This window comes from Osmerus eperlanus, chromosome 27, assembly GCF_963692335.1.
Source record: "Osmerus eperlanus chromosome 27, fOsmEpe2.1, whole genome shotgun sequence".
Taxonomy (NCBI): domain Eukaryota; kingdom Metazoa; phylum Chordata; class Actinopteri; order Osmeriformes; family Osmeridae; genus Osmerus; species Osmerus eperlanus.
Genome location: NC_085044.1, coordinates 873,003 through 897,169, shown reverse-complemented (window position 1 = coordinate 897,169; position 24,167 = coordinate 873,003). Strand labels below are relative to the sequence as shown.

Below are 24,167 nucleotides of genomic sequence, written 5' to 3'. Positions count from 1 at the left end.
CTCTAGGGAGACTTTTTTTTCAAACTCGAAAACATAGTTCATTGGAGGGAATAAGAAACACCTCACATATATTACTAAAATACTGTCATTATCCTAATACATATTTTAGCGCTTAGAATGATTGGCTGGTAATCTAAATATAACTGAATCTGAATAGGGTACGACAAAAACACTTTTGCCACATTCGCAGCCTTCATCACTAGTTAGTATTCTCAGGTGTTTCTAATATGGAATTTTGGGGACTTTAATTATGTATTTGCCTAGGATATCTGCTGCTACATTTCTGTTCTCTTCCTGAGTCTGAGTGGTCTGCGTTACTGGACCGCGCACGTCAATTGCGCGCTCCCGGTTTTTCTTTGACATGCGAAGAAGCGCAGGCTCTCCTGGTTCGTGTGTGGGTGTTTGACAGATGGAGTAAGTCTGACTCGGGACTATAGGAACTAAGGAAAAACATCAAGATATTCGGCCTCTGCTGCCATGAGAGTCGAACAGCAGATTGAACATGGAGAGAACTCAACGAATTCGGTGAGCTCAGAACCAGGGTGCAACAAGTTCATTTATGATCTAACCTTGCACGTGAAAGTCAACAGCAACTAACCAAAAACACTCTTACTTCTTACAACTATTTTAGTGATAAGGAGAAAATACAAAATGTATTTTAATGTGGGCGGTGTTTGACGTTCATTTACAGTTGGTAACGACTAATAATACTTAACTAGATACCCGAAGAAAGGCCCAACACGTCATGTCGGCTGTATCTGTGTTTTGTTCCACTAACCAGGTCATACTGGACCGACCATCAATACAGTAATTATGTAATATTTAAGTCCCCAAATCATAGGCTATGGGCGTGTTACCTTTGCTTTAATTTATGAAAAAGGGATACAAAAGACCTTACAGGGAGTGGAGCTTGCCTAAAAGCCTGACTTTACATCAAGAATATAAATGAAGTTGTAAACATCGAAGGCTCTTCTTCATCCAAACTGCTTGCATTCCCCAGACTTCTCCAACAAGGAATGACCTCCACCTGAGTTTTTGTTCACAACCAAGAGATGTTTGGTGTGTGTGTGTGTGTGTTTGTGTAAATGTCTGTTTTCTGGGCCTGTTAGAAACACCCACTGCTTGTGTCAGTCAAGTCCCAGAGGCATGGTGAGTGGAATGATAACAGAAGCGCTGCTATCCATGTCAAGGGCCCAAAATAGAGCCTGACTGAGAGAGAGAGATCACACACATCCCAGCTCTCCATATAAGTCTGCCTCCTCCCAGTTCGCTGTGTGTGTTTGTGTGTGTGTGTGTTTGTGCGCAGGGAGAGAGGGGGGGGTCGTCTGGTTGTCTTGACAAAGTTACTCTGACATTTCCAGCTGCTAGTGCAGAGAGGAAACTTTATATAGCCCCCAGCTGGTCCATATTCATCTAGCTGTGTAGGGCTGGGCTAGCATGTCTGCCTGGCTGCATGACACGCTGGATTTAGGCTGATTGAACATCGGTTACCTTTAGATGAGTCACTGAAGACTAAGGTGGCAGGGTCGTCTTGATAGTCATACATGCACACATGCAGATCAGTCATACAATCACAGCCTGGGGTCTGAGGAGAGAGGTCCGGTCTGAGGCCAGCAGTACCTTGGTACTCCGGATGTTGCAATTTCAATTTCTTTGGCTCCAAATTGGAGGCGAAATTTGTATCTACATTATAATGTACTCAATTATTGATCAGCTTGTTTGCTAGTCGTTAATGTTAACTCACATAAATAATTGGTCTGTCATATTTGTTCCCTATGTAATGTAACATGCCTTTTTCAGTTTCTAACAAAAATATGGAAACGGGAGAGATCTCTGTGAGGGCGACCTGTTATCGGTCGATGAAAAAAAGCGAGAAGCGCAATCTGAGTGTAGGGTTAATAAGAGAGCAATAACTAAGGGTTAACAACCTGTTCTGGTTATTAAAAATCACGTTTCTAACTTCACCGGAAGTTCTAGATCTGGCCTGGCCGTGATAGTTACGCCGGTTACCTCTCTTCACAATATGTGCTTACTGTGGGACTGATGGACACTTTGTGTTCTTTGATCGCTCAAATACATTTAGCCGTGAAAGCGAACTGTGGTGTTGTTAAACGTGTGATAAGTGAACGGATGTGTTGGGCGGCCGCGGAAATATTTGAGCTATGCAAGTGGGCCGCAAAGTGGAAAAGGTCGGGAATGTCTGGTCTAAAACGTTGAGTTGACTTTGTGTCTGTGTTCTAACAGCCTGTCTCTCCTGGTTCTGCCTCCAAGAGCCAGATGTTGATCAACCAGCTCAGAGAGATCACAGGGATCCAGGACGCCCAGCTCCTCCACACAGCCCTGAGCGTGAGTAGCACTCGCTTCACCCCCAGACCCCCGGCCCCTGCGGGAGGTAACCCCGTGTGTGTGTGTCCTCTCCAGGCCAGCCAGGGGGACATCAGCCATGCCGTGGGACTGCTAACCGCTCAGTCTGCAGGGGAGGACCAGGGAGCCAGGGAGCTCACCGCCGCTGACGCCCACCAGGGGGCCTGGGACGAGGGGAAAGGTAGGATTCATCTGGGGGAAGAAGGGAGAGGAGGGGATGGAAGAAGTGAGTGAGAGGAGGAGAGGGAGGAGAGGTGGGAGGGAGGGAGGAAGGGAGGGAGAGGAGGAGAGGGAGGGGAGGAGAGGTGGGAGGGAGGGAGAGGAGGAGAGGGAGAGGAGGAGAGGTGGGAGGGAGAGGAGGAGAGGGAGAGGAGGAAAGGTGGGAGGGAGAGGAGGAGAGGGAGAGGAGGAGAGGTGGGAGGGAGAGGAGGAGAGGTGGGAGGGAGAGGAGGAGAGGGAGAGGAGGAGAGGTGGGAGGGAGAGGAGGAGAGGGAGAGGAGGAGAGGTGGGAGGGAGGCGTGTGTGTTGATGGTCCATCCTTGTCTGCAGCCCCCCCTAAAGACGACCTCCAGACCGCCATAGAACTGAGCCTGCAGCAGTCCCAGGAGGAACAGGAGGAGGAGAGGGAGCTCACCAGGTACGTACCAGCCAGACCTCCCCAGGTACGCTCTGTCAGACCTCCCCAGGTACGCTCTGTCAGACCTCCCCAGGTACGCTCTGTCAGACCTCACCAGGTACGCTCTGTCAGACCTCCCCAGGTACGCTCTGTCAGACCTCACCAGGTACGCTCTGTCAGACCTCACCAGGTACGCTCTGTCAGACCTCCCCAGGTACGCTCTGTCAGACCTCACCAGGTACGCTCTGTCAGACCTCACCAAGTACGCTCTGTCAGACCTCACCAGGTACGCTCTGTCAGACCTCACCAAGTACGCTCTGTCAGACCTCACCAGGTACGCTCTGTCAGACCTCCCCAGGTACGCTCTGTCAGACCTCACCAAGTACGCTCTGTCAGACCTCCCCAGGTACGCTCTGTCAGACCTCCCCAGGTACGCTCTGTCAGACCTCCCCAGGTACGCTCTGTCAGACCTCACCAAGTACGCTCTGTCAGACCTCACCAGGTACGCTCTGTCAGACCTCACCAAGTACGCTCTGTCAGACCTCACCAAGTAGAGCGTACCTGGGGAGGTCTGACAGAGCGTACCTGGGGAGCTCTGTCAGACCTCACCAGGTACGCTCTGTCAGACCTCACCAAGTACGCTCTGTCAGACCTCCCCAGGTACGCTCTGTCAGACCTCCCCAGGTACGCTCTGTCAGACCTCACCAGGTACGCTCTGTCAGACCTCCCCAGGTACGCTCTGTCAGACCTCCCCAGGTACGCTCTGTCAGACCTCACCAGGTACGCTCTGTCAGACCTCCCCAGGTACGCTCTGTCAGACCTCACCAGGTACGCTCTGTCAGACCTCACCAGGTACGCTCTGTCAGACCTCCCCAGGTACGCTCTGTCAGACCTCACCAGGTACGCTCTGTCAGACCTCACCAGGTACGCTCTGTCAGACCTCACCAGGTACGCTCTGTCAGACCTCACCAGGTACGCTCTGTCAGACCTCCCCAGGTACGCTCTGTCAGACCTCACCAGGTACGCTCTGTCAGACCTCACCAGGTACGCTCTGTCAGACCTCACCAGGTACGCTCTGTCAGACCTCACCAGGTACGCTCTGTCAGACCTCACCAAGTACGCTCTGTCAGACCTCACCAGGTACGCTCTGTCAGACCTCCCCAGGTACGCTCTGGTCAGACCCTGGTGAGCGTGAAGGTGAGTTCCCGTGTCACTGAGTCCTGCTGTGTCCCAGGGCTCTGGAGGCGAGCGCGGAGGACAGCGCTGCCCGGGTGAAGAGGAAGAGGTGCGAGGCCCAGGGAGAGAGCTGCAGCCCTGCCGACTGGCTCCGTCAGGAGGGCTGGCCTGTGGGGCTCCGCAACATAGGCAACACCTGCTGGTTCAGCGCCGTCATCCAGGTGAGCTGGCCTGCACCTGGAACACCTGGCTGGCTCGGGCCTTTTCTGCTTCTTTGTTTGGGGATTGGGACAGTTAGAGAAAGACAGGGGAGTGAGAGGGAGCGAGGAGCGAGGAGCGTCCTCTTGGGTTTAGAAGCCACCGGTGTGTGTGTGTTGTAGCTTACAATTACATTTAGCAGACGCTCTTATCCAAAGCGACTTACAGTAAGTACAGGGACATTCCCCCCGAGGCAAGAAGGGAGAAGTGCCTTGCACAAGGACACAATGTCATTTTGCACTGCTGGGAATCGAACCAGCAAACTTCTGATTAATAGCTCGACTCCTTAACCGCTCAGCCATCTGACCCCCTTTCTCTTCAACTCTAAGAACGTTGTAAATCGACAAATACAAATAGTTAACTAAAACTGAGTTAATAAAGGACTTGAGGACCATACTCAGAAGATGCAGTGACTCAATGATGTACAAGTGTCTTCTAAACCCCCAGAGGAAGTTCGCTGATTGAAAAGTTGAGAGGTATATTGTTTTTTGCTTCGGCCTGCAAATTATATCGGACACATCTTGTCAAGGAAATATGACCTCTGCTTTTTATACACTGACTAATTAGCTTGAGCATGTGACAACCACATTATACTCTCAGTCACCTTTCAGAAACCTTTTTAGAAATCTGGTAGGACGAGAAAGGAGACATTACCCCAAGAATAAATTAAAACAAAACACTTGTCGGTTTGTGTCCAACTGCTGCAATCTTATACTTTAAAAACCCTGTCTGTGTTCTCTGCTTGGCTTCTCAACTAAAGCAAACATTTCTGAGGATCACGTTTCAACTTGTTGTCGCTAACCAACCTTTAGTGTGCAAACGAAGTTAGCTGGACCGTCAGGAAGCCTGGGGAAGATGAGGCGTGGGCTTTTCTTTCCCAACGCAAAAAGCTTCTCGATTTCTCCTAATTCTATTTAGAGTCCATTCCAGACTGAATTTAGCCCAACCTATCAGGTAGCTCCACTGAAACTCAAGCCTTCATTGATATTGATAGACTGCGAGGGGGTAATTAAATAGCACAGTGTTGTGATGATAGAGAGAGCGATGAACTCTGCAGCCGGGCTGGAATGAGTTTATGTCGCTAGATTAGACCCTCGTTTAGGAGGCCTCGTTCGTCTTGATTTGGTTCAGATATGCCCCGATATCGATTAGGAGCTCAAAAACCCCAAGGAAATATCATTAGAAGATACGACTAATTACGTGAGAGGGAGAAGTCTGGAATGCTAAAGGTCGTGAGGTTGAACTTTCTGCTTTGTGAAACACTGATGATGTTTTGGTATCTGATTGAGACTAAGTGGCCATGTTTGGAAGACAGCTCGTGTTTCTGCGGTTTATCTTAGATCACTTTACTGTTAAATGTGAGATAAGGTATTGTTTCATTTCCTGGGGAACATGAAATATGATATTGTCCTTGGTATTAGTAGGTGAATATGTCTATCTGGTTTGTAGATGACTATGCAGAAGTCTGTAAATATTGCATAAAAGTCTTTATCTGTGTCCACATACATACAGTACCAAACCAAACTTTTGACTGGTACTGAACTAAACACCAAAACAGTAACCCAGGCCACAGTAACCCAGGCTACAGTTACCCAGGTCACAGTACCCCAGGCCACAGTAACCCAGGCTACAGTAACCCAGGTCACAGTACCCCAGGCCACAGTTACCCAGGCCACAGTAACCCAGGCCACAGTAACACAGACCACAGTAACCCAGGCCACAGTAACCCAGGCCACAGTTACCCAGGCTACAGTAACCCAGGCCACAGTAACCCAGCTGTGTTTGTGTTTCAGTCCCTATTCCACCTGCCAGTGTTCCGCCGGCTGGTTCTGAACTACTGTCTGACAGAACGCCTGCTGGAGAAATGCAAGAGCCACTCTGTAAGTGGAGCACAGGAGATGGGTATGAGTGTGAGGGTGCTGTCATCTGACATGCCTGTGTTTGTGTGTATCTGTATGTGTGTGTGTGCTGTCATCTGACGTGTGTGTGTGTGTGACAGGACAAGAGGAACGTAGCCTTCATGCAGGAGCTGCGCTGCCTGTTCTCCCTCCTGTTGGGATCATCACGCAGGTTCATAGATCCCTCCGCCGCCGTCGACCTGCTCAGAGAGGCCTTCAGGTCCAGCGAGGCCCAGCAGGTACACACACACACACTCACACACACACACACGCAATCACACACACACACACACTTGTCTGCTGTAACTTGTCTCTTGTTTGTTCTAGGATGTGAGTGAGTTCACACACAAGCTGCTAGACTGGCTGGAGGATGCCTTTCAGCTGGCAGCCAATGGGAAGTAAGTCTGGGCTCGACATCACTTCAGAAAGAGGCTGACGTTGTGTTTGTTATGTTGATGTTCTGTTCTGACATGATATCTTGTGTTCAGGAACCCTGAGGATAAGCAGGAGAACCCCATGGTTCAGCTGTTCTACGGGACGTTTGTAGCGGAGAGAACCCTTGATGGTGAGTGGCAATAACATGTTTTTCTCTGTCATGAAAGACTCATCATCTAATTACAAATTAGATCACACCTCTTCCACTTCTGAACAAATATTTGGTAACAGAGGTATTAATGCAATATGCAACAATTTCAAAGATCAAATTGAGTCCCTAATCTATGGATTTAACATGAGAGAAATATGATTTTTGTGCGTCTGGAAATAATCCAGGGTCTATTACACACGGGACGAAAAAATCTACACTGTGCTCAGTTGTACGTTGTGTATTTGAATATTTAGGTAAAACCTTGTCCAATATTGAGCAGTTTGGTCAGTACCCCCTGCAAGTGAATGGTTTCAACAACCTGGACGAGTGTCTGGAAGGTGCCATGCTGGAGGGGGAGATCGAAGCTCTGCACTCGGATCAAACCATTACGTTTGGCAGGGAGGTGAGCAACTTCCAGGTAAAAAAAATCACAATAAAACAATGTCTATGTTGCAGAGTGTTAAAAATAAACAGACGTGATGTTTCTCTGTTGCAGAGATGGTTCTCAAAGCTACCGCCTGTCCTGACCTTTGAACTGTCCAGGTTTGAGTTCAACACCCAGCTCGGTCGCCCAGAGAAGATTCACAAAAAGCTGGAGTTCCCTCAGATTATTTACATGGACAGGTGCAGAACATGGGCCCACACCACCTCAGGTCTGTTGGCTGCCCATGTGCTAGATTTGACCAGGTGTTTTTCCCTCTGCTGGATGTGTGTTGAGCAGATACCTTCACAAAAACGTCCAACAGACCCACGACAGACGAGGAGAGGTGAGGAGACTGAAGGAGCAACTCACCGTCCTGCAGCAGAAACTGGAGTGGTGAGTTTACACTCTCTCTCTCTCTCTCTCTCTCTCTCTCTCTCTCTCTCTCTCTCTCTCTCTCTCTCTCTCTCTCTCTCTCTCTCTCTCTCTCTCTGTCTCCCTGTTCCTCTCTCTCTTTCTCCCTGTTCCTCTCTCTCTTTCTCTCTGTTCCTCTCTCTCTCTTTCTCCCTGTTCCTCTCTCTTTCTCCCTGTTCCTCTCTCTCTTTCTCTCTGTTCCTCTCTCTTTCTCTCTCTCTCCCTCCCTCAGTCTCTATTTTTAGTTGTGTGACATATTGTTTTTGTAATATCCAGTTCCAGCCTGGCCTCACTGTGTATAACCTCTCTCCAGCTATAAGAACTATGGCTCAGGGCCTGCTAAGTACCCCCTGGCCGATATGCTCCAGTACATGCTGGAGTTTGCCACCACCAAGCCCACCAGCTTGTCCCCAGCCGAGGATGTGAGGCAGGCCTCCTCCTCCCCCACGCCCCAGGGCCCCCCGGGCCCCCCACACCTCGACCCCCACCCTGACGACAGCACGTAAGCACCCCCACCCTTGGGGCTTTTAATTCAATCTTTTCGGTTTCCTTTGAGTTGTCGACGTTGGGGCGTGTGTGAAGCCAGCCCGGTAAACACATCCTGCCTTCCTGCATCTCAGTGGTCCATACTCGGAATTGAGAAGCTTCCGGTTTCTGCTGCTTGCTCAATCAAGTGCTTTCTTGCGTTTCGAGTGCTTACTCAACCTCCGGGTCAGGCCCTCCAGAGTAAATATGCTGCGCTGTGTTCCTGCGGTGTGTGTGACCCCATGAACACGCTCCTGAGAAGGGAGAAGCTTCCCCTTGTGAAGCAGCTTCAGCACAGCTCTGGTCCTCCTGGTGTCCCTCCTCACCATCAGGGAGGGCAGAGTCAATAGAAGTTTATAGAAAAACTCACAAAAGGTTGTGAAGCGTAGCAGTACCTTGTTAGCATTATTGTATGATGTAATTACAGGACTCTCATAGAAATGATGTAAGAGATTGATTATTGATCAATAGATAAAAAAAAACAGTTTTTATCTTGCCGGCATCTCTCCAGCCACCCTGACCCCGGGTCCCCCGGGTCCTCGGACTCCTCCTCGTGCCAGCAGAGGACCCCCATCTACAAGCCCTTCACCCAGTGCCGGCCCCCCATGGACATGCCCCCTCACCCCGCCCCCCACAGTGTGTCGGAGGAGGAGCTGCGCTCCATCAAGGCCTGCCTCATTCGCTGGAGGAGCGAGGTGGAGAACAACATGAACGGTAATCTGAAGCCGTCTGAACCAACCACATTATTCATCTCTATCATCATTCTTCTTCCAGTGAAGCTTGGCTGCATTGAGTAGCAGTTACCATGTTATGTCTGGAAAGTCTGAGTGTGTGTGTTTGTGTGTACTTGCCGCAGGTGCACTAAATAGATCTGTGTGTGTCTCACTCTGCATTTGTGTGTGTGTGTGTTCTCAGAACTAAAGGCCAGCATCGACAGGGTCAGTCAAGCGCTGGAGGGCATGTACTGTGATAACAGCCTCTGTCAGGTAGGATCCTCGTCTCTCGTCTAACCCTGTCCATCAGACTGATTCCTCCCCCCCACACACACCTCCACCCCCACACACACCTCCACCCCCACACACACCTCCACCCCCACACACACCTCCACACCCACACACACCTCCACCCCATGCGGGTCCTCTAGGCCAGCCAGGGCCACTCTCATCCCTGTCTGTGTCTCCACACAGGTGTGTCACACACCGACACAGCACCATGTCAGGTCCAACATAACACTGTCTGTCAGACCACTTGTAATGCTCTGGGTTTAAGCCTAACACGTTGTGGAACGTGTTAGGCTTAAACCCAGATAATCACCCAGATAATCACTATACAAACGACTTTGTATAGTGATTATCGGCATTGGTTATCATTAAGGGTTATCGACAGTATCTATCATCCGTGGTTATCATTATTATTATCGTAGGTGGTTATCATCAGTATTTATTATCGGTAGTTATCATGGGTGGTTTTGCTGCTTGCAGGTGCCGTACCGGCTCCACGCGGTGCTGGTCCACGAGGGGCAGGCGTCAGCCGGACACTACTGGGCCTACATCTATGACCACGCCGGCCAGCGCTGGATGAAGTACAACGACGTCCTGGTCAGCGAGGCGTCCTGGGAGGAGCTGGTGCGAGACTCCTACGGAGGGATGACCAACGCCAGCGCCTACTGCCTCATGTACATCGACGACAGGAGGCCCAGCCTCATCTCAGGTAGCCGCGCCCGCGGGTAACCCACGCGTCCCTCCGCCTCGGTGCACGGAGGGACGCGTCCCTCCGCCTCGGTGCACGGAGGGACTAGTTTACGGGAGATGTCACGTGGGTAGAGATGCACAGTAGGGTGTGTAGCTTGGCACAAGGAAGGGGATATCGGAAAATGTATGAACTGTCGGGAAAGTTCATACATTTGTTAACTATTCCTTTACATTTATATATAACGACCGGTCTCCATAGTAACTTCTAACATACAGACCAGTGTCTGTGTTCTCAGATGCCCTCAGGGGCATCCTCTTGAGAGCTGTTTAGATGATGTTACTCAGCGTCAGTTTGATCTAAATCGTTGTGTTTATGCTGTCACTTCCTCTCCCTCAGAGGACACGGATGATGAGACGGGTCAGGTCCTGCAGGGGCTTGACTCGCTGCCGCCCGCGCTGCGGCGCTACGTCCGCGAGGACAACCGCTGCTTCCAGCTGGAGCTCCGAGAGTGGGAGGAGCAGTGCTGCCAGCAGCCAATCACGCGGGAGGAGGGGGGCGTGGCCGCCCCGTCCACATCCTCCAGACCCACAAGCCCCGCCCCTGCGACAGGAGAGCCTCTGGGGGCGGAGCCGGAACAGAGCCCGGTGACGGAGGAGGAACCGGTGGTGGAGCCGGTGAAGGAGCCTGAAGGTTTGTCCTGAACTTTGAGGATGTATTTTGGGGTCTTTCTTTATGCTGTGATGGACAGTTTATAAGAGAAGCGTGACAGGAAAGGCAGGGAGAGAGAGAGAGAAGCAAGGACATGCAGCACGCCCCAGGCCGGATTTGAACCCAGGCCGCTGTGGTAAGGCTTCAGCCTGGATTTTAGATGTCACAAATCTGGTTGGTGAGGGTGAAAGTCCATGTGGAGTTACACTAACACAGCTAGGTCTTTAAATAGGAAGTGTATCACTCTGGCGTTTATGTACCAACTGATTACATCAATCAACCCCCACAAACCGAAGACATACTTGTGTATACTCCCTATACACCTAACAGTTGGCCTTCTATATTTACATTCTCTATGTGTGTGTTGCTGAAGTTAAAAGCATCTGTTAAAATACGAAACTGTGGCGTTGATGAGCTGTTTCTCCCGGCGCTCGTCTAGAAGCCCCCACCCCGCCGGAGGCTGCCCCCCCCAGCCAGACCCCCAGCCCTGGGAGCGACCTGCCTGCTGCTGCCCCCCCCAGCCAGACCCCCAGCCCTGGGAGCGACCTGCCTGCTGCTGCACCCCCTGGGGCCCCTGGGAAGGAGGCGCACAGCCAGGTGTGTGTGTGGGGGGGGGGGGGGGGGGGCTGTGTGGGTGTATCAGTGTGTGTATGTGTGTCTGTGTGTGTGCATCTTTGTAGAGAGTGGAGAGGGGCTGTTAGGTATATAGGTCACAGACGATCTAGGCCATGTGTTCTATATACACAAGTGTTGCTTGTTAGTCCTCCTGCATGGTACTGCTCCCGAGGTGCTAGCAGATGTGTTTTCAGCATAATGATAGCCTGAGTCACTGGTATTAGTAGTAGTGTGTGTCCTAATAAACTAACAAAACCCCATGTTGTGTACCCGGTTGTGTGTGTTTGTCCTTGTGTGTCCCTGACCTGGGTTGGAACCCTGCAGTCCTGGGTCCACGGGTTGGGAGTTTATGTTTGTGTTCGTGTTTTCACCTAATTTGTTATTGTGCGCTTGTTATTTATGTGAATGTAGTCGAGTTCCCTCCACCCTCCCTCCTGTCTGAAGGGCACTGAGCTCTGCCAGCCATCTTTACATTCCCCATGCTCAGGTGGCAGATATGGTGGTGGGGGTGGGGGGGTCAGGTGAGAGACCCAGTGTCTGGTCAGAGAGTTCACGAAGTGTTGAACTACCCTGTTCCACCCCTCCCCCCTAGCTGCAGGGGGAGACAGAGAGAGACCAGCGCCAGGCTGGAGTCTCTCCTCTGGCCTGGGAAGGTTCTGCTCTGGCCTGGGAAGGTTCTGCTCTGACCCAGGAAGGTTCTCCTCTGACCCAGGAAGGTTCTGCTCTGGCCTGGGAAGGTTCTGCTCTGACCCAGGAAGGTTCTCCTCTGACCCAGGAAGGTTCTGCTCTGGCCTGGGAAGGTTCTGCTCTGACCAAGGAAGGTTCCGCTCCGACCCAGGAAGGTTCTGCTCTGACCCAGGAAGGTTCTGCTCTGGCCTGGGAAGGTTCTACTATGACCCAGGAAGGTTCTGCTCTGGCCTGGGAAGGTTCTGCTCTGACCCAGGAAGGTTCTGCTCTGACCCAGGAAGGTTCTGCTCTGGCCTGGGAAGGTTCTGCTCTGACCCAGGAAGGTTCTGCTCTGGCCTGGGAAGGTTCTGCTCTGGCATGGGAAGGATCTCAGGGTGTTTCTGGGAATGATCGAAAAACGTTGTCTGTCGAATGTCTGACCCGAGTGTGTGTGCGTGTGTGTGTGTGTGTGTTTGTGTGCATGAGACCTAACTGTAACATGGAGATTAACTGGGTGATTCCGTCTGTAGTCTAGTTGTTGAAAGTGGGTCGTACAATGTGATGTTGATGACATAAGCTTATATAAGCGTTGTGTTTGGGTGCTTTGTCCTGTTTTTGTGGCAGAGGGCCTGTAGACTGAGTGATCTCTCTGATCTACCTGAGAAAGCTGCTTTCTCATTACTGGGGATCATGTGCCCTCTAGTGGCCTTGTTTGGTACTGGTCCTGAATCCGAAACCACTGACTTGATCACTGATACTGCAGATGGCATAACCTAAACCATAACCATAACCTTATCATCGATATCATTTTATAATGATTCTAAATCCCTCCCTCCCCCCTCCCTTCCCTCCCTTCCCTCCTCCCCCCCCCCTCCCCCAGCCTCCCCCTCCAGAGATGAGTTTCACAGAAGACGCTCGCCCCCTCTCCCCTCCCTCCCCCTCCTCCCCCGCCCCCCAGACAGACCCCCAGGCCAGCGAGGTCGAGGCGGGCCCCCCGGGGCCTGACTCTGGGGGCGAGGCAGGTGAGTCAGGCGAGGCAGTCCTGGGCCGGCGGAGGCAGACGTCGGAGAGCGCCGTGTCGGAGGTGGAGATCCCCAACGTGGGCCGGATCCTGGTGAGAGCTGACGCAGACGGATACAACGAGGAGGTGAGGAGGGGGAGGGGGGGAGGGAGGGAGGGGGGAGAGGAGGGGAGCGGGGGAGGGGGAGAAGCGGGGAGAAGCGGGGAGGGGGAGAAGGGGGGAGAGAGGAAGGGGAGAGGGGAGAGAGGGGGGGGAGGGGGAGAAGGGGGGGGGGGGGGGAGGGGATGGGGGAGAAAGCAGGGGGGGGGGGGGAGAGAGAGGGGGAGAGAGGGGGGATAGAGGGGGAGAGAGAGAGGATTTATTACATCTTCGCTCACATTGAGCTGAATGAAGTCATTGTGTGCATTTCATCACAGCCTTCAAGAGCGTTTTAAAACCACCGTCTCTTCATCGAAGGTGACTGACTGGCTGCTGTTGATTGTGGTGTGTAAGCCAGTGTTGTGATGTGTGCAGATGATGCTGACCCCAGCCATGCAGGGAGTCATCATGGCCATCGCCAAGGCCCGCCAGGCCTTCGACCAGGACGGCCCCGAGGCTGGGCTCATCAAGGTGGGGCTCAAAGCAGCACACACCACCTTTAGAGAGACGTGTCCAGATGTCTCCCTAACCTCCCCCCCTCCCCCAGGCCTTCCACGAGGAGTACTCCCGCCTGCTGGAGCTGTCCCAGACAGAGGCTTCGCCCCAGGAGGACCCGCGCCTGCAGCACATCCTGGTCTACCTGTTCCAGAACCAGGCCCCCAACCGGGTGGTGGAACGCACCCTGCTGGAGCAGTTCACCGACCGCAACCTCAGCTTTGACGACAGGTCGGCACAAAACTACACACACCTGTCCCCCACAATGCATCTGTCCTGAAAAACACACTTACGATAACCTTCATTCTTTATGATAATTCTCTCCTGTCTCCTGTCTCCTGTCGTGTCTCCTGTCTCCTCTCCTGTCTCCTCTCCTGTCTCCTCTCCTGTCTCCTGTCTCTTGTCTCCTCTCCTGTCTCCTCTCCTGTCTCCTGTCTCCTGTCTCCTCTCCTGTCTCCTCTCCTGTCTCCTCTCCTGTCTCCTCTCCTGTCTCCTGTCTCCTCTCCTGTCTCCTGTCTCCTCTCCTGTCTCCTGTCTCCTCTCCTGTCTCCTCTCCTGTCTCCTCTCCTGTCTCCTGTCTCCTCTCCTGTCTCCTGTCTCCTCTCCTGTCTCCTGTCTCCTCTCGTGTCTCCTGTCTCCTCACGTGTCTCCTCTCCTGTCTCCTCTCCTGTCTCCTCTCCTGTCTCCTGTCCTGTCTCCTGTCTCCAGGGCGATCAGCATCATGAGGGAGGCACGCTCCAAGCTGCGCCTCATCAAGCCTGAGGACATGGACATGGATGAGTACATGGTACGCTCTGCCCACCTCCACCCTCCACCTCCTCTCTGCCCACCTCCACCCTCCACCTCCTCTCTGCCCACCTCCACCCTCCACCTCCTCCCTCCTCTCTGCCCACCTCCACCCTCCACCTCCTCCCTCCTCTCTGCCCACCTCCTCCCTCCTCTCTGCCCACCTCCACCCTCCACCTCCTCCCTCCTTTCTGCCCACCTCCACCCTCCACCTCCTCCCTCCTCTCTGCCCACCTCCACCCTCCACCTCCTCTCTGCCCACCTCCACCCTCCACCTCCTCCCTCCTCTCTGCCCACCTCCACCCTCCACCTCCTCTCTGCCCACCTCCACCCTCCACCTCCTCCCTCCTCTCTGCCCACCTCCTCCCTCCTCTCTGCCCACCTCCTCCCTCCACCTCCTCTCTGCCCACCTCCACCCTCCACCTCCTCTCTGCCCACCTCCTCCCTCCTCTCTGCCCACCTCCTCCCTCCACCTCCTCCCTCTTCTCTGCCCACCTCCTCCCTCCACCTCCTCCCTCCTCTCTGCCCACCTCCACCCTCCACCTCCTCTCTGCCCACCTCCACCCTCCACCTCCTCCCTCCTCTCTGCCCACCTCCTCCCTCCTCTCTGCCCACCTCCACCCTCCACCTCCTCCCTCCTCTCTGCCCACCTCCACCCTCCACCTCCTCCCTCCTCTCTGCCCACCTCCACCCTCCACCTCCTCTCTGCCCACCTCCACCCTCCACCTCCTCTCTGCCCACCTCCACCCTCCACCTCCTCCCTCCACCTCCTCCCTCCGCTCTGCCCACCTCCTCCCTTCCTTCCCTCCAAACCCCACCCTCCTAACCCCAGAATGCATCCAGGCCCTCATATTTTCCCTCATCATTAAAGTTACATTAAAGTGTCATTTTGCGCCACGTAATCTGTACTTACCACACTAGTGTTCCGATCTGAATGTGTAATTGGCACAGAACCTGTCTACACATCAGCTACTGTACAGTACACAGACAGGCCCTGAACACCTGATGTTAACCGATGTTAGTAATAAGGGTTATAATAATGTTAGGCTTGGCTGACCCTGTGCACTCTCTGCCTGTCTGTCTCACTGTCTGCCTGTCTCACTGTCTGCCTGTCTCACTGTCTGCCTGTCTGTCTGCCTGTCTCACTGTCTGCCTGTCTCACTGTCTGCCTGTCTGTCTGCCTATCTGTCTGTCTGCCTATTTGTCTGTCTGCCTGTCTCACTGTCTGCCTGTCTGTTTGTCTGCCTGTCTCACTGTCTGCCTGTCACACTGTCTGTGTGTCTGCCTGTCTGTGTGTCTGCCTGTCTCACTGTCTGCCTGTCTGTGTGTCTGCCTGTCTCACTGTCTGCCTGTCTCACTGCCTGCCTGTCTCACTGTCTGCCTGTCTCATTGTCTGTGTGTCTGCCTGTCTGTGTGTCTGCCTGTCTCACTGTCTGCCTGTCTGTGTGTCTGCCTGTCTCACTGTCTGCCTGTCTCACTGTCTGCCTGTCTCTCTCTCTGTCACAGCAGTGGCATGATGACTACAGCCTCTTCAGGACTGTGTGTGCCTACCTGCTGACCGGACTGGAACACTACCAGCATGGGAAGTAGGTGTTGTCATGACGACCCGTCTGTGCCCTACGTGACCAGCCTTGCTCGTCCGTGTGTGTTTACACTGAATGGGAATGTGTGTGTGTGTACGTGCGTGAATGTGTGAGTGTGAATGTGTGAATGTGTGAATGTGTGTGTGTGAATGTGTGAGTGTGAATGTGTGAGTGTGAATGTGTGTGTGTGAATGTGAATGTGTGTGTGTGTGTGTGTGTGTACGTGCGTGAATGTGTGAGTGTGAATGTGTGTGTGTGAATGTGTGAGTGTGAATGTGTGAGTGTGAATGTGTGTGTGTGAATGTGTGAATGTGAATGTGTGTGTGTGTGTGTGTGTGTGTGTGTGCGTGAAGGCCTCTGTGTGTTGATCTGCTCTCACCTGGTCGTCATGGTTCCCCAGGCCACGGGAGGCGCTGAGCTACCTGTGCCACGCCCACCAGAGCAACGCCGCCCTGCTGGGGAGAGGAGAGAGGAGGGGCGTGGACCAGACCCTCATCGCTCTCTACCGGAGGAAGTGCCTTAAAGTCAGCTGTTCTCTTGTCACCGATGACAACCCAGTTGTTCTAGCTCCATCTTCATCCAGACTGACATTGTTACTCTGCTCTCCCCCCCAGGAGGTGAATGACAGTGCAGCGGTGTTGTTCAAGGCCGCGGAGGCGGAGGGTGTGGAGGAGGGCGTGGCCATCATAAACGAGGCAGTGATTCCCTGCATGCACCTGATGAGCCGGGACGCACTGGAGCAGGACGACCTGGTCACCATGGAGACCATACGCAACCAGTGGTGTTCCTACCTGGGCCAGGACCTGGACGGTGAGGGTCGCCTGGCTGTGTGTGTGTGTGTGTGAGGGTCGCCTGGCTGTGTGTGTGTGTGTGAGGGTCGCCTGGCTGTGTGTGTGTGTGTGTGAGGGTCGCTTGGCTGTGTGTGTGTGTGTGAGGGTCGCCTGGCTGTGTGTGTGTGTGTGAGGGTCGCCTGGCTGTGTGTGTGTGTGTGAGGGTCGCCTGGCTGTGTGTGTGTGTGTGAGGGTCGCCTGGCTGTGTGTGTGTGTGTGAGGGTCGCCTGGCTGTGTGTGTGTGTGTGTGTGAGGGTCGCCTGGCTGTGTGTGTGTGTGTGAGGGTCGCCTGGCTGTGTGTGTGTGTTCTAGACAGAAAGTATAAATCCCTCCCTCCTTCCCTCCCCCAGACTCCCTGCAGGAGAAGCTGGGAGAGTTTCTCCCCAGAGTTCTGGACTCTTCAGCAGAGACGGTGGTGTTGAAGGACCCTCCCACAGTCCGGTCCAGCGCCCCTAACGACCTCTGCAGCCGGCTGGCCGCCGTCATGGAGTCCATCCACGACGGCGCCGTCGTGAGCGTCAAGTAAGGCTGCCCTTTGCCCCGTGAGGTCAGCAAGGTCAAAGGTCAAACAGGAGCTGAAACGCCACACCCAGGCCTGACACCAGATATGTGCCACACACTTCAACTCATAGTGAAGTTAGTTTTTTATATATATATGACTTTTAAAACGTGCTTTCGCTATATATTCTTTTTTTTAAGACGAAATCGTTGCTACACTGATGCTGATTGTCTTGAGGCAAAGCTGAAAGGCAGGCGGTGTTTCCTGAATGTGCGTAAAGGTTTTTAAATGCAGCGTGTAAAAACTCAGACAGGTTATACTTCAAGCTGCACAAGTGAAATAAATAGTATTTTTATAGTTTTGTAGGATTGCAGTGGAAGACAGGGTCTTGGAGACTTGGAAACAAAGCTTCGCTAAACCTCCCTGTTTGTGTTTCTTTCAATGATTTGTACGTTTCACTCCTACTGTGTTTCCACTTCTTGCAATCTGTGTTGAAGCTCAATAAACTTTTAAACTTTCCTTCTCTGCCTTTCTTCATTTCTTGCTTTGCTGTCATTTGCCTTTTTCAGTTTTCTCATTTCCAGCTACAAAATTCTAACATTTCAATAAAGATTAGTCGGAAAATAATTAGTGTGTCTACAAAGCTTTGTAGTGGATGTAAAACCAAGGTGTCCGATACCTTCTCCCTGCCATGCACACACACACACAACCTCAAACAAGCACACAACCTCAAACAAGCACACAACCGGGATGGAGGGAGGGAGGGGGGGAGGGATGGAGGGGGGGAGGGATGGAGGGGGGAGGGATGGAGGGGGGGAGGGGGGGAGGGATGGAGGGGGGAGGGAGGGGGGATGGAGGGGGGGAGGCCAACAAGCTGCCCTTCAGTTCTCAGTTGGATACTTGGCACCCTGCCAGTTTTACTTGTCATCATCGTAGAGGCGCTGAAACACCCGGCCTGAATAAACCACCTCTGCTTTCTCCCCTTCAGCAGCTGCTAACTCTCGCGTGGATGACGATCTGCTGCTGACTACACCTGACATCTCTGAAGGTAGGGTTAAGTTGCTGCTTCACCCCTCTTATTCTGGTGTCAGTGTGTGATCTCTCTTGTCATCAATCCAACAGCCCTTCAGACCCCTTCAGAAAGGGTTCCAATTGTCTGCGGTGTTTCTTTCTTTTGTGTGTGCTGTGGCTCTGGCAATTCAGTTTATTATCGTTTCTCTGCTAGTATTTATTCAATTCAGTTGTAGAAGGAAAATCTGAGTTACAGTGAAAATGCTTTTTGATATCTGACATTTTAAATTTGGTGGTTTACGGTTGATAGACCAAATGTTTTGGAATTTGTATTTTTCTTAAAATTATCTAAGAATTGTACTTAACAATTGATTAAACTATTTTATTGCATAAGATTTACGTGAATAATTAAGTGGAATCAAAGCCATTTAAAATGAAAATTATGTTATCAAAAATTCCTACAAGATACTGTTTTCATGAGGTTTTTAGTTTAAGTGACACTTGTAAAATCCAGTACCTCCTTACATTTGTATTCAGTATTGCAGAATATAAATTGTTTTATATAAATTGGTTATTTGACATTTGTCTGCATGACCCCTAGCTTCAGTGAGGTTCGGATCAATCAATACTCTACATGTCTCTGCCGCTGCCCTTCTCTAAGTAAATCTCAACACTAAAGGGAAAAGTTTAATTTAACGGCACGTTTGTTGAATTCCACCTGCACCGCTTACTGTCAGGGCTCATGCATCGACTCTGTTATTCATTTCCTCAGCACAGAAATATGTTGAGAGTGGAAAACTTTAGTGTGGTTGTCTTTTTGACCCCTGAGGCATCTGCTTCTCTGTGGCATCAGATCCAATATTGGTGTGTGTCCAACTGTCTGCATGCCACTACTGGTGTTTTTATACAGTCACAGACCGCCACTCGTACTACGGTACACATGGAACTGTACACAGTTTGTTTGACCACATCTGGGAAAGGTTATTATCTAAACCCTTGCAAGTAAGTCTGTAATCTCCTCAAATCCATCTCCATGTTCCTTGGTTTTTCCCAGATTAATTTAGAGGATCAGTCATAATCTCCAAAATTTAATTAGTTTCCGCATGACATGAGGGCGATGATATCCCTCCAGAGTCAGACTGAGATTATTTCAAGGATCTCGCTCTGAAGGGGATGGGAGGGGATGGGAGGGGAGGGCTGTTTGTGAGGAATGATAGTTGCTAGTGCAGAAGGACCATCTGGTGAGTGTGACCCTGTTACATCACACATCCACGGCCTAGTCTGGTATTCTGGTCATCTCTCAACCAAGACACATGAGAGGACCGGAGAGTACCAAGACTTCAGATGTTTACTGACCTCTCTCATCAAGCCCCTCTCATCCAGGTGTACCTGCAGGCAGTCTTACATGCAGCCATGCAGCCATGCAGATCAGTCATACAATCACAGCCTGTGGTCTTCGGAGAGAGGTCTGAGGCAAGCAATACCTTGCTATCCCGGATGTGGCAAACTGAATTCTTTCAAAACATGATCACTGATCTGCTTCCATACCACTCAACCAAACAACATGTCCTCGTGTGATATACGACTCTAATCCCGACGTGACATGCTTGTCTTTGTATCAATCCCTTACTCCTGTTAATCTAATTCCAACATGTTCCATCTGCAGTGGAATCGTAAACCCAGTACTTACGACTCAGTCTGATTCTCTTGCTGAAACAGGAAGTGATGGTGTCTGTCACCATGAGCAGCAGAGAGGCACTACTGGAGGAACAAGACGGAGACAACAGGAGTCTACAGAGGATCGATGCTCGGAGGAACTCTATTCCCCCGGCACAGACTTTGACGGCGAAACATTTACTGGCCTACCTCCCTAGACCGCCCCCGGACTCCACCCGCTACACCCCATACCCAAAGAAGGTACAGTAGATTAGATATACCTGTAGAGGTCCGTAAAGGTGAAAGATCCTTTTTATGTCGTCTTTGTCTTGCTTTAGGTCCAGACAAAAAACGCCCTGGTAATGCACAACTCCAGAAGAGCCTCGATCATCCCAAACACAAGCAACCACAACTACTACAACTTCCCCATGTTCCTGTCTCAGCAGGGGGTTGCCCCCAGCCAGCAGGGGGTCGCCCCCAGTCCCACAGCCCCAAACACCAGCAACTATGACAACATTCCAGCTTTATCCCTCCAGCAGTCCCCCTCCACGCCCCCCTCCCAGGACGCCCCCGCCCCTCTGCAGGACCCGGAGGACCCCCCCCACGAGCCGGACGCCTGCCAGCTCGCCATCCAGACCGAACCGCTCGAACAGGCGCCGGAAGAGATTCCCAAACCCCATCGCTCCAACCGCGGCCGCCACATCAAGCGCTTCAGCTCCAAGTGGAGCTGCAGCAGTCCCTCTGTGGCCGGGCGCGACCACGGCAACCACGGCCCCGAGGACGTGGCAGCCAGCGTCCCCGGAGACAAGGCTCTGCGGCAGCGCTGCAAACTCCTCGGGGACGAGCGCCCGTCGTACGGCACGGCGAGCCGGCAGCAGCGACAGCGCTACGTCACCAAGGACGGGAAATGCCGGGTGAACCTGGGCCCCATCGAGCACAAGAGCCGTTTCCTGTACGACCTCTTCACCACCCTGGTGGACCTGAAGTACCGCTGGTTCCTCTTCGTCTTCACCATGTGTTACATCGTCACGTGGGTGGCCTTCGCCGAGATCTACTTCCTGGACGCGTGGCTGAGGGACGACGTGAACCACGTCAACGACCCGCAGTGGCTGCCTTGTTTCCAGAACGTGGACAGCTTCCTCTCCGCCCTGCTCCTGTCCGTGGAGAGCCAGAGGACCATCGGCTATGGGTCCAGGATGGTGACGGCCAACTGCATGGAGGGAGTGGTTCTCCTCATGGCACAGTCCATCGTGGGATCCATCATCGACGCTCTCATGGTGGGCTGCATGTTCGTCAAGATCTCCCGGCCCCAGAAGAGAGCCCAGACCCTGATCTTCAGCAAGCACTGCGTCATATCCGAGCGAGACGAGAAGCTGTGTCTCCTGTTCCGCATCGGAGACCTGAGGGCGAGCCACATGGTAGACGCCAAAATCAGAGCAAAGCTGATTAAGTCCCGGCAGACGAAAGAGGGCGAGTTTATCCCCCTGGAGCAGTCGGAAATCAACCTGGGGTACGACACGGGGGGAGACAGGCTGCTGTTGGTGGAGCCCCAGACCATCACCCACGTTATCAGCGACAACAGTCCGTTCTGGGAAACAGGCGCAGAGTCTCTGAAGAGACAAAGGTTCGAGATCATCATCATCCTCGAAGGGATTGTAGAAGCGTCAGGTTTGTTTTTTAAGTCTTCCGAAAACATTTTAAACTGAACCAGATTTCTTTTCCCAGGATAGCCATATTAAGATACGTTTAATCAGAGCCGGCCCAAGGCAGAAGGGAACTAAGCGGCTGCTTAGGGCCCCCGTGGACACCAGAGGGCCCCCAAGAGCACATGAAATAACAGCTTAACCTGTTTACGCTCCTGTTTCGCCCGCGAGACAAAAATGCTGCCTCCCCCTTCCTCAGTTACGACGCACTAAATTCTAAAAAATATATTTTTTAGACGCTACACATGTTATACATCGTTGGAAAGCTACGATTCTTGTGCTTCCATTGAAATAAACCAATTCAAGATCAAGTCGCAATAGCAAGCAAAGTCAACGTCTTTTTCCGGTGAACATTCCTTCAACAATGCCAAAGAAAAAAGTTGTACTCACCCTAAGTTGTTCAAATAGGTCCAGGTGTGCAAATCATGCCATCAAAACTTGATCTGCGTAAGTCCCAAGGGTTCAAAGTATCTAACCATGTAAAGTAATTCGTCCAAATACAATGTTTTACGTTCATGAATAGCCATTATCCTTTGTTTCATTATGCAAGTTAGCCGACGGAAGAAACAACTTGTTCACATAAAAGTGTTATTTTCTCCGATTTATCAACGGAGTATTTACAAAATGAAGGTCTCAAAATGTCCGTTGAACCCTCCCCTTTTGATTGACACCTTGTTCGACCCAATAGGAGCTTCCATGCCCCGTTGACAGCCCTCTAAAGCCAACTAGGTCTGTGCGTCCTGCCCCCCCCCGCCCCCCCCCCCCACACTCGTTCTAAACAAATTTCTCGAACTGGCTTCGACTGGCTCTGAAATTAGCTCGTTAGCCTTGTAGCTGACAGCTAGCTGAAAATGCCAATACCTCATTTGTATGCGTCTGTGGAGCCTTCAAAATAACAGTCGATTGCGCAATATGGTTGACAGAATCAGTGTTCTTTGTGCGCCAATCCTTGGAATCAGATAAAGCACTCCAATGTGTTCATGCTTCAGTTTTTGTGTTTCAGTATTACTAATTAGGGATTTAGCTATTATATATGATATTTCTAAGTACCAGAGATGGGCCAGAGATAACAATTATGAAAAATAATACCTTTTTATTTGACCTTGACCTTGGTTACAAAGGGTCATTTTGGAGTCTCCAAAAGACCCTTTTAGAAAATTCCTGGATGTACTCTTATAAAAACATGTGTCAAATATGAATATATTGTGGTATTATGTTTGACTTTTGATTTGAATTGGGTAAGGCTTCAACCTGTGGTCCAATTTAGTCTTCCAGATAATACCTACCACCTCTAGGCCTCTTCAGGCCTCTGTTTTCAAAACAAAATCTAGGCGGAAATAGAAATTTTCACTTTCCTTGTGTTCAAGCTTCTATTACTCAACACTAGAAGGACTGACAGGGGTCCTGACAACAGGGGACATAACTTCAGAGTGTCAGCTTTCAAAAGAGATCATTTACATGCATGTACTCCAAATGGTTCAAGAACAGCTTCCAATTTACTTTGGGTATGCTGTTTAGGCGTTTTCAGGCAAATTTAACAGGAACATGAAAAGGTTAATTAAAAAAAAAAAAATGTTAATAGTAATTATACAAATTCGGAGGGGCCCCCAAATCAATTCTGCTTAAGGCCCCCTAAAGGCTTGGGCCGGCCCTGCGTTTAATCCTCATCTCTCTTTGCAATGCATTCAACTGGTGATGTTGCTTTAATTGGGTTGCAGGTATGACGTGCCAAGCCAGGACTTCTTACACGGAGGAGGAGATATTATGGGGTCACCGATTCGAGTCCTGCATGTCTCTCGAGAAGGGGGCGTTCCGCGTGGACTACAGTTCGTTTGACAAAACCTTTGAAGTGCAAACGTCTTCCCTCAGTGCGAGACAGAGGAGCGAGGATGAAGTAGTATTGTAGCTCTGAATACTGGACATCAAATAAACAGATCGCGCTTTAAAGACTTTGAAGAGTTATTTCAAATATTATTTGAAGAGTTACTTCAAATCATGTCTTGAATGCTATAGGAATGCGTCTCAATTCAAGGCTATTCCATCATTTAGCATTTTCATAATACGTGGTGTCCAATTACTCAATAAAATCATTTCATACGATTACATTTTCATCCCAACACCATTTTACATTATTTAGCTTAATATCATTTTTACGTTGTGTGTACCAAAAAAAAAAGGAAACTTTGTTTAATACAAATAGTTGTATCCTACCCTAAATGGTTATTTTGGGTTTTTTTCCCCAGTCTGTAACAAGAATGATGTATGTTCATAACTAAAGATATCGTGCATCTAAAAAAATCTGAATGTTTTCTATTATTAGGTTACGATCTTTTGAATTTTGGGGGGTAATCGGAACGCTTGTGGCTGTACAGGAAATCGTCATTTTCACATCTCGTTTTGTATCTTCGGTTCTCTTTGTGGAAATCGAAGTGCATGGAGTAGGTTTTTCAGCCGATCATTATTTCGTACTTCTGACTCTCTATAGAACAAAAAAATATAAAGGATG

General features: G+C 51.1%; 2 protein-coding genes across 7 annotated transcripts; both read left to right on the top strand.

Moving 5' to 3' along the window:
* Positions 1 to 342: 342 nt before the first annotated feature.
* On the top strand, positions 343 to 17,810 carry usp28 (ubiquitin specific peptidase 28). 5 transcript variants are annotated; one of them, XM_062453526.1, is made up of 26 exons: positions 343 to 525; positions 2,272 to 2,346; positions 2,422 to 2,545; positions 2,914 to 3,001; positions 4,215 to 4,377; positions 6,208 to 6,294; positions 6,414 to 6,551; positions 6,640 to 6,710; positions 6,801 to 6,877; positions 7,153 to 7,301; positions 7,395 to 7,522; positions 7,620 to 7,715; positions 8,047 to 8,235; positions 8,770 to 8,972; positions 9,174 to 9,244; positions 9,740 to 9,968; positions 10,347 to 10,640; positions 11,098 to 11,255; positions 12,820 to 13,086; positions 13,474 to 13,569; positions 13,646 to 13,824; positions 14,302 to 14,380; positions 15,886 to 15,965; positions 16,363 to 16,486; positions 16,577 to 16,772; positions 17,143 to 17,810. In XM_062453526.1, the coding sequence occupies exons 1-26, from the start codon at positions 478 to 480 to the stop codon at positions 17,316 to 17,318; spliced, it is 3,585 nt and encodes a 1,194-aa protein (XP_062309510.1). In that variant the 5' UTR covers positions 343 to 477; the 3' UTR covers positions 17,319 to 17,810. The 5 variants fall into 5 exon arrangements, with proteins under 5 accessions (XP_062309510.1, XP_062309508.1, XP_062309509.1 ...); XM_062453524.1 differs by having other exon boundaries at positions 2,245 to 2,346; XM_062453525.1 differs by having other exon boundaries at positions 344 to 525; positions 7,153 to 7,316.
* A 388-nt stretch (positions 17,811 to 18,198) lies between these two features.
* LOC134013909 (G protein-activated inward rectifier potassium channel 3-like) lies at positions 18,199 to 23,827 on the top strand. Of its 2 annotated transcripts, XM_062453676.1 has the most exons (4): positions 18,199 to 18,339; positions 20,022 to 20,219; positions 20,297 to 21,626; positions 23,380 to 23,827. In XM_062453676.1, the coding sequence occupies exons 2-4, from the start codon at positions 20,028 to 20,030 to the stop codon at positions 23,565 to 23,567; spliced, it is 1,710 nt and encodes a 569-aa protein (XP_062309660.1). In that variant the 5' UTR covers positions 18,199 to 18,339; positions 20,022 to 20,027; the 3' UTR covers positions 23,568 to 23,827. The 2 variants fall into 2 exon arrangements, with proteins under 2 accessions (XP_062309660.1, XP_062309661.1); XM_062453677.1 differs by lacking the exon at positions 18,199 to 18,339 and having other exon boundaries at positions 19,483 to 20,219.
* The last annotated feature ends 340 nt before the right edge of the window (positions 23,828 to 24,167 follow it).

What these genes read in the sequence shown, in the direction of transcription:
- usp28 (XM_062453523.1), top strand. Translation starts at nt 478, where the DNA reads ATGAGAGTCGAACAGCAGATTGAACATGGAGAGAACTCAACGAATTCG. An exon ending in GAGAGAACTCAACGAATTCG is followed by an intron (nt 526 to 2,244) that starts GTGAGCTCAGAA and finishes GTGTTCTAACAG; the next exon opens with CCTGTCTCTCCTGGTTCTGC. An exon ending in GGAAGGAGGCGCACAGCCAG is followed by an intron (nt 11,256 to 12,819) that starts GTGTGTGTGTGG and finishes CCCCTCCCCCAG; the next exon opens with CCTCCCCCTCCAGAGATGAG.
- LOC134013909 (XM_062453676.1), top strand. Translation starts at nt 20,028, where the DNA reads ATGGTGTCTGTCACCATGAGCAGCAGAGAGGCACTACTGGAGGAACAA. An exon ending in ACACCCCATACCCAAAGAAG is followed by an intron (nt 20,220 to 20,296) that starts GTACAGTAGATT and finishes GTCTTGCTTTAG; the next exon opens with GTCCAGACAAAAAACGCCCT. An exon ending in AGGGATTGTAGAAGCGTCAG is followed by an intron (nt 21,627 to 23,379) that starts GTTTGTTTTTTA and finishes ATTGGGTTGCAG; the next exon opens with GTATGACGTGCCAAGCCAGG.